The sequence below is a fragment of the Marmota flaviventris genome, chromosome 8 (assembly GCF_047511675.1).
Source record: "Marmota flaviventris isolate mMarFla1 chromosome 8, mMarFla1.hap1, whole genome shotgun sequence".
NCBI classification, from domain to species: Eukaryota; Metazoa; Chordata; class Mammalia; order Rodentia; family Sciuridae; genus Marmota; species Marmota flaviventris.
Genome location: NC_092505.1, coordinates 9,895,040 through 9,908,145, shown reverse-complemented (window position 1 = coordinate 9,908,145; position 13,106 = coordinate 9,895,040). Strand labels below are relative to the sequence as shown.

At 46.4% G+C, this 13,106-nt stretch overlaps 1 protein-coding gene across 2 annotated transcripts in view; it reads left to right on the top strand.

Moving 5' to 3' along the window:
• Itsn1 (intersectin 1) overlaps positions 1-13,106 on the top strand; it is a 204,906-nt gene that overhangs the window by 158,124 nt on the left and 33,676 nt on the right. For both annotated transcript variants that reach the window (XM_027929297.2, XM_071615072.1), the window contains exons 27-28: positions 447-564; positions 2,554-2,745. In XM_027929297.2, coding sequence (XP_027785098.1) covers positions 447-564; positions 2,554-2,745 — 310 coding nt within the window. The remainder of the gene's footprint in view (positions 1-446; positions 565-2,553; positions 2,746-13,106) is intronic.

Genomic DNA, 13,106 nt, shown 5'->3' with positions numbered 1-13,106 from the left:
TGGAACTATGTGAATAAATGGATATAAGATGCTTGGCAGAGCTCATAAAAAGCACTTAGTGTGTTTTGATGGCCATCATTGTTTTTATCCCTAAAACCCAAATGTAATGTTGGGATTAACTATAATCTCCACATTATCTGAAATTAGTAGCTAAGTACTAACTAGTTTTCTGTCTTAGACACACCACAGAATATTCTGAATTTTAAATCCACAGGATCCAGTCCTTTTAAAGCCATTTCAGGCTTTGCTGACCAATGGCTGTGACTGTTTGAATTTTCACAACAACATCTTATTTTTATGTCATGGTAATCCATAGATTCTACTGTTTATGCCATTTGTATTTCAGTTCTATATAAACTTTGCATAAGTGTTCTGCTACAAAGCAAATTGTATCATAACAGAAGATGAACATTTATAAGTTTTTGATCCAATTATTTTCTTACCAGGCACGTGGGAAGAAACGCCAGATAGGCTGGTTCCCAGCTAATTATGTCAAACTTCTAAGCCCTGGGACAAGCAAAATCACTCCGACAGAGCTGCCCAAGTCAGCGGCATTGCCGGCAGGTAAGGAGTTCTCAGTCTCATTGAAAAATGACCTGCATGCGTGTCACTTCAGTTCTCCCACGCAGCCTTCTCATTAAGTATTTTAAATTGTTTTTCACATGTGCATTAAGCACTTCTTGTACTTCTGGAACTGACCCCCAGCTAATGTGATACAGAATGCTTTTCAAAAGGACTAATATCTAAGTAGCTTGACTGTGCTGGGCACAACAGAGCCCTTGTTGGAACTCTTCTCCTGAAGGAGTCATGAATGCTGTGGCATTAAAGCCAGATTTTTCTCTTGATTTCCTTCCAGCTATTTAAATTGAGATTTGGACTAGTGGATGAGGCCGCAGAGAGGGGCTCCTAAAAATAAATGGCTGGGGTCTAGATAGGGTCAGGAGATGGAGCTGGAGGCCACGAGGATCTGTTGGTTGCAGTGTGTTCACAGAAGACTGAAATAACTCCCTGTGACATTTACTGTGAACAGAGGGGGCCTCGCTGAATGGGCAGGATGTTGTGCAGGCTTTCCTAGAGAACTAAAAAGGACAGCACTGCAGTTGACCCGGTTGACTATTTTCTGATCTAAAGGACTAAATTAGATGCTTCAGTAACATTTGAGAGAGGTGAGAGTAGGGAGCAAATTGCTGCTTTAGGTCTTTTAGACACCAGTTCTTAGGTGGCATTTGTGGGAAACATGAAATTTTTGTTCCATTACCTTGTGGTTAAATGTCTACATGGTGTCTTTAGTGAAATAAGATTAAAATTTGGCAGCCTTTGCAAGAAATTGAAGGATTGGTAAACTTCCTGAGTCCTGACCCCAGCTGGGCCTCTTTCCTCAAACAGAGACCTGTGTAGGCAGAGGGGTATAGTACCAGCTGTATCCACTGTCCCCTGGGGAAATCTGGTGCCCCCTATTGTCAGTGTGCAGCCCCCTTCATCAGGTAGATTGGAACCCACTGAATTTATCTGTTGAGGTGATTAATTTAGCTAACTGGAGGGTTGAAAACCCTGAACCTATACAAAGATGGCTATGAAAGATTAATTGGAGACTGTGACCCAACGGTGCAGACTTCTCCAAAGTGTCAAGATGGCAGAGAATGAAAATAATTTAACTTCCTGTAGATTTGAGAGAAAAGGAGAAAAATTGTTGACATGTGAAAATTTCTTTGAGACACAAAGATAAAGCAGAAAAATTTTTTAAAACACCCAATTTTACTTTACACTAAGATTTGGAAGTTTTTGAAGGTCAGATAATAATTGCCTTTCACCTTTAAAAAAAAAAAAGGGAAGGAGCTGGGATGTGCCTCAGTGGAAGAGCACTTGTCTACTTGCATGAAGCCCTGGGTTCCATCTGCAGTAACACACACACAGGAAATGACAGAGAGAAAGAAGTAAAAGTGACAGTGGAGTCCCACAGTCCCCAGCTGTCCCATACAGCGGAAGCTGGCAAGTGTCCTCTAGTCAGCATTAGAAGGAGCTCCACCACGTCCAAAGCCAGAGACCCGGTTATCACTCTAAATTTTCTGCTGACAAGTAAACCCAAAAAAGAGGAAGATGTACAAACCAAGGGCGTAGTGTGAAAATTTTGCTGTTGTCTTAGTTTTGATCCTTCATCTTCCTCTATTGCCTGCACCATGAAAAGCCCCTTGGGGCACTTCCACTTCACTGTTCGCTCTTTTTTTTTTTTTTTTTGGTACCGGGGATTGAACTCAAGGGCACTCAAACACTGAGCCACAACCCCAGCCCTGTTTTGTATTTTATTTAGAGACAGGGTCTCACTGAGTTGTTCAGCACCTCGCTTTTTGTTGAGGCTGGCTTTGAACTCACAATCCTCCTGTCTCAGCCTCTCGAGCCACTGGGATTACAGGGGTGTGCTGCCATGCCCGGCTCACAGTACCTTCTTTTGAAAGGGCAAAAATAATCTGTGAAAATGTCTGCTGGCCACAAGTAGCCCCTCACACATGTGCCAGGGAGGGTGTGCAGCTGCTCACCCAGCCCTGTCTTCTGCAGTGTGCCAGGTGATCGGGATGTACGATTACACTGCGCAGAATGACGACGAGCTGGCCTTCAGCAAGGGCCAGATCATCAACGTCCTCAACAAGGAGGACCCCGACTGGTGGAAAGGGGAAGTCAATGGACAAGTGGGGCTCTTCCCATCCAACTATGTGAAGCTGACCACAGACATGGACCCAAGCCAGCAATGTAAGTGCCCTGGTGGCTCTGTTCCTCTCCTCTCTGGTACCTTCCAGTGAAACATGCAGCATTGCTCTGATTCTGCTGAGCTTGGTTTGCAGAACTTAAAGCTAGACCACTGCTGCATTCACAACCGTCTCTTTGAAGACCTTCTGTAATGCAAAACTTTATCTCGTGGGGTTGTTTTGTTTTTGTTTTAAATTTTCATTCCTTCTGTAGCATGTCCCCTCCCTTCCCTCCCCCTTTTTCCTATTTTTTTTTAAATCATTTGGCACCATGCTGTTGACATGCCCAACTCATTTTCCTAGCTTGAATTTTGCTCATTGTTTTGTTTTGCTTATGTGTTGTTTTCCTCCTTTTTCTAGGAATCATATGTTGTCCATCCCCCCCTCAGGCTTGAAAGTCCTCAAAGAGACCCACTATCCCATATCACTGCCCAGAGGGATGATGGGAGATGCAGCCTTGATCATGTGACTTCCAGCATGATCACCTACTGCCTTCTGAGTAGAAGAACTCACTGCAGAGCAGTTTACCTCATTTTACCGTAGTTGCATGTGATCGCAATGTTTGAGTTATTACTTGCAGAGACAGAAGCAAAAATTACAAAAATACACAGGGTAGTGGGTCCTTTTGTGGCTTTCCTAGTTACTCAAATTGACTTCCCCCACCTTTGCACAGGTGCTTTCAATAGTTTTAAGATTATTTTTAAGTATATATATTTTAGCCTTTTAATAAAAATCAATCAATCAATCATTTCTTTGCTATTTTGGTTTTGCAAAAAGACCCACTATCAAGGAATGCTGCATGTGCTATTAAAAATTGTTCCAAATGTCCATAAATCTGAGACTTGTATTTTTCATTTTGTCCAGTGTTACCAACTAAATTGTGTAGTTTGGGGTTTTTTCCCCCCTACCGTAGCAGTACAGAGGAGTTCAGTGTATGTTTTGAAGATGTGTAGAGTGAGCCCAATTAAAAAGAAGGTGTTTTGTGCTCGTGTGTATCAGATGTACTCGTTGCGCATGTAATCCATCCTGTACATAAGAAATGAGTTCTCCCCATGGCAAACGCTCTTGTATGATATCTAACCACATTGCATTAATTTTATTTTGCACAGTGACCTTGTAGCCACATGAGAAAGCACCTATGTTTTTGTTTGGTCTCAGATTTATCTGGTTGAGTTGGTGTTTTGTTTGGGGTTTTTAATTTTGTGTGTTTTCATACCAATCCACAGTGTCTATAGTCTCTCTAGTCTCTGTTACATGAAGTTTTTATTCCAATTACTTTTGTTGGAATGACACATTTTGAACAAGTAATTTTCCTGACAAGAAAGAATGTGTAGAAGTCTCCCTGCAATTAATTTCCAATGTTTACATTTTTTAACTAGACTGTGGAATTTCTACAGATTAATATGAATTGGAGCTCATGGTCATTCATGTGTTAGCCATGCTGTAGCTGAAGCCATGTTTGTCTCTTAAACACTCGTTGAAAGCTCTCAATAAAAACGCCAGTTGCTGACAGCACAGAGGTGGGGTGGGGGGCTCAAGCACAACCCAGCTGTCCTGTTAATGACTCTGTAACACGTTGTCTCTTCTGTGTTCACGTCTCGAGAGGCTCTGTGCTGGCGGTTGTGTGGAGTCCTCCACTTGCACGGTGCAGAGGACGAGGACAGCTCCTCCTCGTCCGCCTGCGCTGCAGTATTTTCACGATATGAATGTAAAATATATAAATATATAAACCTGCGGCTTTAACAACTGTAATACAACCTTTTGAATTAGTTACGTGTATAGATAATTAAATTCTTCATACAAAAGTTAGATGGAAATGTCTCTGTGTTCTTGCTGTTGGAAGCTGGCAATGGTGAGGGACACTACACAGAACAGATGTCAGCAGTTGGCCTGCTGCCCACGGGGCGACTGTGGCATGTGCCTTCTGAATACAGACATGATCCATTTCTCGAGGGGTCCTGGTTGGCCCTCGCTCTCCCCGTGGTACTCCCCATTGATATGTAAACGATCGCTCCTTATAACGCTGGTTTAGTGGTCAGCTGTCATTGGTAAATGTCATCGACACATTGGCAGGTATGTGATTTGGTTCAGGATACAAAACATCTGTCCAAAAGAAGTATCACAGTAAGAGACTGGTGAACACTCCAAATCTATGTGGCTAAAAGCAGAGACCCGCACGTTTTCCATATCGTCGTTTGGGATTTGCTTCTGCCTGGTACTCTCTAGTCTTGTCACCTTTGCAGAAATAAGTGAGCTTACACATTGATGGCTCTGTTGGCCACGGTGACCACGTGCTTAATTCCATTGTCATGAGCCTCACTTATTGGCCCTCCCTTGCCCTTCAGTGAAAAGTGATATCTTTTGTCATTTCAGCAAACATTTGGGAGGAGCCATCTTCCATGTATCGGGTGTCTTGACAGGTTCTGGGGAGAGTGTGACATTTGCTAGGGCAGGGTCCCTGTCCTCGTGGAGTCATGGGAGTATCAAACAGAAAACTAAACCTGCTGAGTTCATTTACATATACAGGGGACATGTGCAGTAGGTGATAAGTATTGCGCCTGGAGAAGTGTGGATGCCAGGTGCCACTAAGTGGGCCATCCAGAGCAGGTGGGCCCTGGGGAAAGGAACCAGAACCTTTCCAGGAGGAAGTGACATGAAGCTGAGACCTGAAGGGTAAGATGAGCCAGTTGGAGTAGGAAGAGAAGTGACTGCGATGGAGTGAGGGGTCAGGACATGCAAAGGCCCAGAGCCAGTAGAGAGGATCTCCTCCTGGCCCAGCCCACCCTCTGTGTAACACAGTCAAGTCGGTAGGCCCATCTCTTCCCGGGTTCTTTACCTTTGTAAGCCAGGTTTCCTTCTTGAGCCTTGAGTTGAACTGGAGTGTAGTTCAAGGTGGGTAAGACTCAGTGGTACTCCATGTACCTCCTCCTCTCTGACCCCTTCTAGTCTGTCCTCCAGGCTTCATTCTGGGTTGGTGAAGCTGGCACAGGTTGCGCCTCACAACTTATTCAGTTGGTGCTGGTTGTAGACTCTCTGTCTGACCCTGCAGTTCTCAACTAGAGGTACTGCGGGCATCTAATGGGATGCTGCTCAACACCCTGCAGTGCGCAGGACAGTCCCCATAAAAAAGAATGACCTGGCCCCAGATGCACCAGTGCTGAGGTTGAGAATCTTGGTCTTATCTCACTAGCCACTGTGTGAATTTTACTTGGGCTAAAATGGTAGGCCCATTCACCAATGGGTTGGTTTGGTAACTATAGATGAGTAAAAATAATCGTTTAAAAAAGCTTATCTCATAGAATGTGTGCCAGGACCTTGGTTATATATTTTTTTATTGTTCCCTGTATTATCTGCATTTGGTACTAGATTAAACTAAAATCGAATAATTTTATTTTAATTAAATTCTCCTAGTTGAAATGGAGAAGGGATATGACGTATCTCCTTTGGCCTGAGAGCTTAAAGGTATCAGGTTTTGTTTTCTGAGCTATTTGTTAAACATAAATAATGTCATTAAATCTTTTAATTTCATATCCATGTGTGTGAATGTACTTACAGCTGAACTTGGGGTGGAGTTTGCTCCAGTGGCATATTAAAAAAAAGGGTCCAAGGGAAATCACCTTCGTTGTGCGCTTGGGAGTTGCCCTCCAAAGGCCTCTGCCCCTCCCCTCCAGGCCAGACACAGCAGGCCCCACATTTCCTCTGTATAGGAGACACTGCTCAAAAGAAAGGCTTCATCCTGCCGGGTGCCTGTAATCCCAGCAGCTCAGAAGGTTGAGGCAGGAGGATCCCAGTTCAGAGCAACGGCAAGGCGCTAAGCAATCAATGAGACCCTGTCTCTAAATAAAATACAAACTAAGGCTAGGGATGTGGCTCAGTGGTTGAGTGCCCCTGAGTCCAATCCCTGGTACCCTCTACCCCCACCCCCCCAAAAAGGAAGGTTTATCCTATATAAAGTGATAAAATACTACAGAATTACATGTATGGTGGAAAGTGGTGTCTGACCCGTTTCGGGAGGGGCTTGGGCAGATCTGGACTCCATTGCAAATGACAATTGGGTTATTTAGCAGGACTGATTATGGGATGGATTTGATACCATCAGGAGAAAAACTTAGTGACACTAAGGAAAACCCTTTAACTAGGTGGTTTAGCATACTAGTTTGTTTTTGGTGGCACTGGGAATTGAACCCTGGGGCACTCCACTACTTAGCTTCACTCCCAACCCTTTTTAAAATTTTTTATTTTGAGACAGGGTCTTGCTAAGTTGTCCATGCTGGCCTTGAACTTGCGATCCTCCCACCCCAGCCTCCTGAGTAGCTTGGATTCCAGGCATGCACCACCACGCCTGGCAGCATTACTGTGTCTTACCTATAAAATGCACCCCAATTTCCTCAAGATAAAGGGGTGAACTAAAGGTGGGGGATTGAAACAGACCCTTTGAAATTAAAGCTCTGAATAGTTTTAGCTCCCAAACTTCCTATCTTGGGTGGGTAAGTCTTTGCTGTAGCCTTCACATATTAACCTTGTTATGACAATCGTCAAGGTAACAAATGTATAAAAGAGTTGTACAGTTGCATTAAATCAGTAGTTTTTAGGGCTGGGTTTGTGTCTCAGTGTAGAGTGCTTGCCTAGCATTTGGGAGACACTGGGTTTGATCCTCAGCACCACATAGAAGTAAATAAATAAATAAAGGTATTGTATTCATCTACAACTAAAAAATTATTTTTAAAAAAATCAGAGTGCGTTTTTAGATAAGTAGGCCATGTTGTGATCCAAACTTCTCTCAGGAGTTCCAAGATAGAATTTTCACTTCTCACTTTCTCCCAGACGTGGTGCTAGTTCTCCATATCTCTTAATGTTTCTTTCAAATAAATTGGCACCAAACAACCCCAGTGAGAGACAAGACCAAATATTCCTGTCAAGCAAACCGTTCAAGAAAGAACTCCAGCATGCTTTCAGAGATGGCCGAATTGGCTAAAAAGCCCTGGACAACTGGAAAGGAAGGCTGAGCATTGGCGTGCACTGCTGGGAAGACTAGGAAGCAACCAAACTGGGCTCACGGGTTCCTAAAATTAGTTCATTTTTCCATTTCAATCCAAGGCAGCAAAGACAGTCGGTGCTGGCTAAGGAAATGGAAGTAATCCCAACACAAAAAGTAAGTTTCAAAGCTGCAGAGGCATCCCTTACCGCTTCTCTCCCCTGGAGTCAGCTACCCACGGGCGATGGGTAGTCCTGCTAGAGTCGCCACTCTGTTCCTGGCAGACAAGCCAGGGAACCTGCCTGGACCCTGTGGCCACATTTAGCTGGCCATCCACATAAATAAGCAAAAGGAAAGGAAAAACGAATTTAATGCAGTTTGATCCAACTGGGAGAAGCAAACAGCAATTTCATATGGCTCAACCCCATACAGTGTGTCATCGCCCTGCCTTGGCGTGTGGCGGTTAGTGAAAATGCCTGTGCGAGGAGTGAATCAATCACATGAACTGACTGTGGAAAATGGTCACCAGCGTCCAGATTCCTGACACCCACCACATCTCCTTCCAAGAGCCCACCAGGATGTCCCCACTTTTGTTTTCCTTTAGAGCCAAGCTTCCTGGAAGGAACGCTGTTGGAAGAACCCCGGAGGGAGCTGCTTCTGGAGTCTGGCGCTCAGCTTGTGCAAGGAGGCTGAGGAGCTGGGCTTTGGCCTTTGCAGTCCCACCCAGATAAGGAGTCAGGCCTGCTCCCTCGCAGATTGAAAATCATTTCTGAGAGTGATTTTCTTTTTCTTTTGGCAAAACTATACTTAATCTTATTTGTTTGTTTATTTATTTATTTATTTTAGTGCCAAAAATGTGTGAGAGCTTTCAGGGAAACCATATTGAGTGTCAGTGATCCCAACAATGTATAGAGAATGTCTGATATTTTGGATTTGGTAGGATAGAAAAACATAAGATCAAATGGTCAAAAGGTTGAGATAACCTTATGTGAATATTTCACTTCAGCCAGAGTTTTGGGGGGCTTTTTTTTTTTTTGTACAGGTTACTTAACCCCTGAGCTACAACCCCATCCCTTTTTATTTTTTATTTTGGGATAGGGTCATATTAAGTTGCTGAGGCTGACCTCAAACTTGCAATCCTCTTCCTTCATGAGTCACTAGGATTGCAGGTATGTGCCTCCATGCCCAGCTTTTGGCCCTTCTTTTTAAAAATATCCCACATATGCAAAAACAAGACTTCCAGAATGTTTTCTGATGTGTAGTTAGCTAATCCATGTCAAAGGGTTCTGTAGCCTCCAAGGAAGACTCTGTTCTCTGTGTTCCCCCAGAAATTTTAAATTATGACTTCATTCACAAAAATTAAAGGCATTTATAAAAACAAATGAACATCAACTATAAGAAACCTATACATTGTATCTGTGGGACTCCCTGGTAAGCATGCTAACTCCGAGAAGCTACCTGTTTTAATGGTGTCAGCTGTGTGTGTGTTTGTGTGTGTGTGTGTGTGTGTGTGTGTGTGAGAGAGAGAGAGAGAGAGAGAGAGAGAAGGAGGAGGAGGAGGAGAGGAAGAGAGAGGAGGAGAGAGATGTGCAGGTAACTCAAATGCCTTCATCTGTAGGTTGGTGACAGTGGGTTGCGGAGTGAGATCAGGGTACACTAGAAAGCAGACAGACACCACTCTGGAAGATTCTGGCAGAGACTTACAACTGCTATTTCCACATCTGCTTGGCACGTGGTTTCCAAGCAATGTGGCAAGCCTCAAAGAGGAAGAGTCCCTCCCTTGACTCAGCCCATCATATATTTTTTAATCTGGGCATTCCTTCCCTTGATGTAGTTCTCTGAACTCTGACCCAGAAGAAGGGAAGCATTGTGACCAGCCAGTGTCATTTAAGGAACTGTGCACTCCTGAGGCCCCTGGTTTCCCCTCACGTGCCCCTTTCTGTCCCTTCTCTTCTCTGTCCCTGTCACCCACGATCATGCACACAGAGCCACTGTGTTGCATTCCAGGGTCCACTGGGAAAGGGAGCAAAGGAGTGAGGACAGATGCCCTGTGGATTATTGGTGATGTTGCAATCTCAGGGAAAGTTGGGCACCAGCCCTGCCCTTGACAGCGGCAACACTGAGGCTCTAGGGAGACACAGTGGTGTTCTGAAAAGAGCTCACTCGACCCTCTCGTTGGTCCTCTTTCTAGTTTTACCATTTGAGAAGCACAGCCCTGTCTACCCCAGAGCCTCCGAGTTCCCATCTCCACAGAAAGACAGGGATGGGTCCCTCTTCCCTCATGTGAGTCACATACTGTTGGGATTTGCGGGAGCTCGGAGCCATCGGTAAGCATTTCACACACTGGTGCACATTTTCAATGCACAAACTCCATGCTGGCTCACCTCACCCTGTATATAGGCCTTGACTGTCAGAGTTTTCGAAAGACAGGCTTGGCCTTGCTCTGTGCCAACTATAGCTTCTAAATTTCCATTCCTGGCTGCCACCAGAGACCACGGTGCCATATAGAGTCACGCTGCTTATCTGCAAAGTTCAGTCTAATATTTGCTCCATGTCTCTTAGAATGTTGGAACATTTTATTTTCCTATAAGCAACTTCCTATAGGAAGAAGGGGGCTCAGGCAGGAGCCTGTAGTCTGGGCTGGTAGTTCAGAGAAGGGGTTCATAATCCCATCTCTGCCACTTACCAGTTGGGTGATCTGGGCAAGTTATTGAACTTCTTTGTGCTTCAGTGACCTCATGTATATAAGGAGAGACTTATAATGCCTGGCAGAGAGTAAGCACCCAACAGATACAAGCTTTGTTGTGTCGTTCTTGGAGAAAGGGCATTTGTACCTGGGGGGTAAGCATCACAGGATCCAAAAAAGTGGCTTCCTGCTTGTGTGCCTGCAGTGAACCCAGGCAGTCGGTGGGTTGGGTGCCTTTCTGGATTAGGGAATTCAGAGAGGGATTGGACAGCTTCCCTTAACGCCCTCAGATGGCTCTCTGCAAGTGTGCCCCACTCATCTGTACAGATTACAGCCCAGTCCCTCCATCTGCAGAAGACCCACCTGCGTGGAGACAAGCAGCTTTTAAAAGCATTTTTCCTGCATTCCTGAAACACGCAGTGATGCGCTTGGTCCCTAGGCCAGCGTCGCCCCAGCAGACTGTTGGTGGCTGTGGCTAAGCTGCCTGGGTTTCACAGGGCTGACAGGGCGGCCAGCAGGGAGCATGGAATGTGCAAGGCTGTTAAATGTCACGTCTGTGGACTGTGTTGGCAGGCCCATGCCGCGCTCCACAATAAACCTGTCACAACTGCCTTGAGTCACTGGGTCCTTTATTTCTCATCACAGCCTTCTGTGGCCTTGTGTTCTCTTGCCAGCAAAGAATGGAACGTTCACACACACACACACACACACACACACACCCCGCCCCATGCCAGCTACTGGGTTTTTTTCCTAAGCAGTCAGTCCTGCAGCTTGGGTAGGGACATGTATGTGTCTCCCCAAAGCACCCGCCCCAGAGCAGCTGCCCCCAGCCAGCTGAAAGACTAGGAGGCTAATTCTGCACCCCCCGCCCCAGCCGCATGCATCCCAGGCGCCTCTCAGGGCCTAGGCCTTGGATGCCTCTGCTGTTTGCCAGGCCTCTGGCAGAGGAGACAACACCAAGGAGGCCTCTTTGCTCTCTGGAGCGTTGCCGTGGAGTTTTGAGGCCCCGAGGGAAGGCCCCACAGTTTGAATCCACCATAACAGCCCTCCACTGACTTGGAATCCAGTAGGAAACCTCACCCCCTCCCCAAGGGGCAGAAGCTTATCTGACAGTTCTCTCCTGCCTTTTTCCTCCCCTTCTGCTGAATCAAAGGTTCTGGAGACTGGAGGGGCTCCCTCTCCTGCTGCTCCCTGAAAGTCATGGCCCTTGCCTGGAATCTAGAACCAACCTGGCAAGAAGATCTTGCTCAGCAGAACATAAGTAGACTGCATTTGAGGAACCTGTCAGAGCAAGAAGACACTGACAGACAGGCCAGCAGTTATTCCAGCCCATGATGGACAAAACTGGACAGAGGCCTTTGAAGATCATGGGAAGGAGCGGTCTCAGCCCAAGAAGCAGCAAGTGCTAAGGTCCTGGGGCCACCAAGCCACGCCTGCTCCTCCATAAGGAAGGCACAAATCTTCTATCTGGTCTCTCTGCATCCATGCTCATCTTCCAGTCTCTTCATGTTCAGGCCATGTTCAAAGCTGTTTTAAAAATACAACTTCTGCTTAAAATCATCGAGGAGAAGTCCAATTCTTGGAGTATAAAGCCCCAAATCTTCTAGTTGGTGTGCAGTACCTTGCCTGATTTTCCCCTTTCTCTGGCCTCTTGCCTCCCCTGTCTTTTTTTTTTTTCCCCCTATATTGCTCAGTTTCTAGCACAGCTCAGTGGTCACCTCTCGGGAAAGCCTTCGCTAGTCCCAGGGGCAGTGGTTACCGCTCCGAGCCCCATGTTCTTTCTAGTTCTGTCACCTTTTGAGTTGCTGGGATGACCATTCACAATAGTCTAGGCTTTTGTGTCCCCAGCAGTTTTTCACCAGCCCTCCTGAGAACTCTCTTCCACCTTGCAGACTACTGCACGGAACAGACCATTTTTGTCACAAGTTGGAACCCACTGTGCCACCCTGGGCTCATGTTGGGAGGCAGTGAGGGGTGGGCAGCTAGCGATTCTGTGACCCAGTCTCCGCAAGACCCCTCTTCCTCTCAGGGATCCTGTGTGTCACCCATATAGTCAGGGGGTGACCCATAGGCACTTGGGCCAATGGACCCCTCAATCACCACAGGCTCTCACCACCTCCCAGGGTACCTGCATCAGATTTAAGCCTCTGGTGCACCCCAGCCAGGCATGTCCTCACCCTGTCCCCCCACCTCTTCTATCCTCCTGCTCTCTCTGCCACGTCCTTGCCTTGGCTCAGCTCTTTCCTGAACTCCTCATGCCTAACAGTGAGTGGACGGAGAGGCTGATGGGTAAACACGTAGATTCTCCTTCGTCCCTCATTACACTGAGCTCCTTGGGGGCAAGGCACGTGTCTCTGTTACATCCCCGTTGCGATCTCCACAGAGGAGCTGTGGGTGTGACTCAGTGGTAAAGCACATGCTTAGTGTGCCCGAGGACCTGGGACCAATCCCCAGCACCCAAAAAAGACCACCCCAGGAACAGCGCTCACAACAGTGCTGGACCCTTCCTTGTAGTCGACTTACTGTGGGACCCCGTCTCCTTGTCGATGGTAAGTCAGCCTCAGGGTTTCCCTGGCACACTTGCGTGTTCCCTGTGCCACCTCACTCCGGGGGAGGCTACTCAAGAAGTGTTGGTGGTGGCCAGTCCTGGGTTGCCCTCCCCTGTTCCCCAGCGAGGCTGTGGGTGGGAGCATTACAAAGTCAA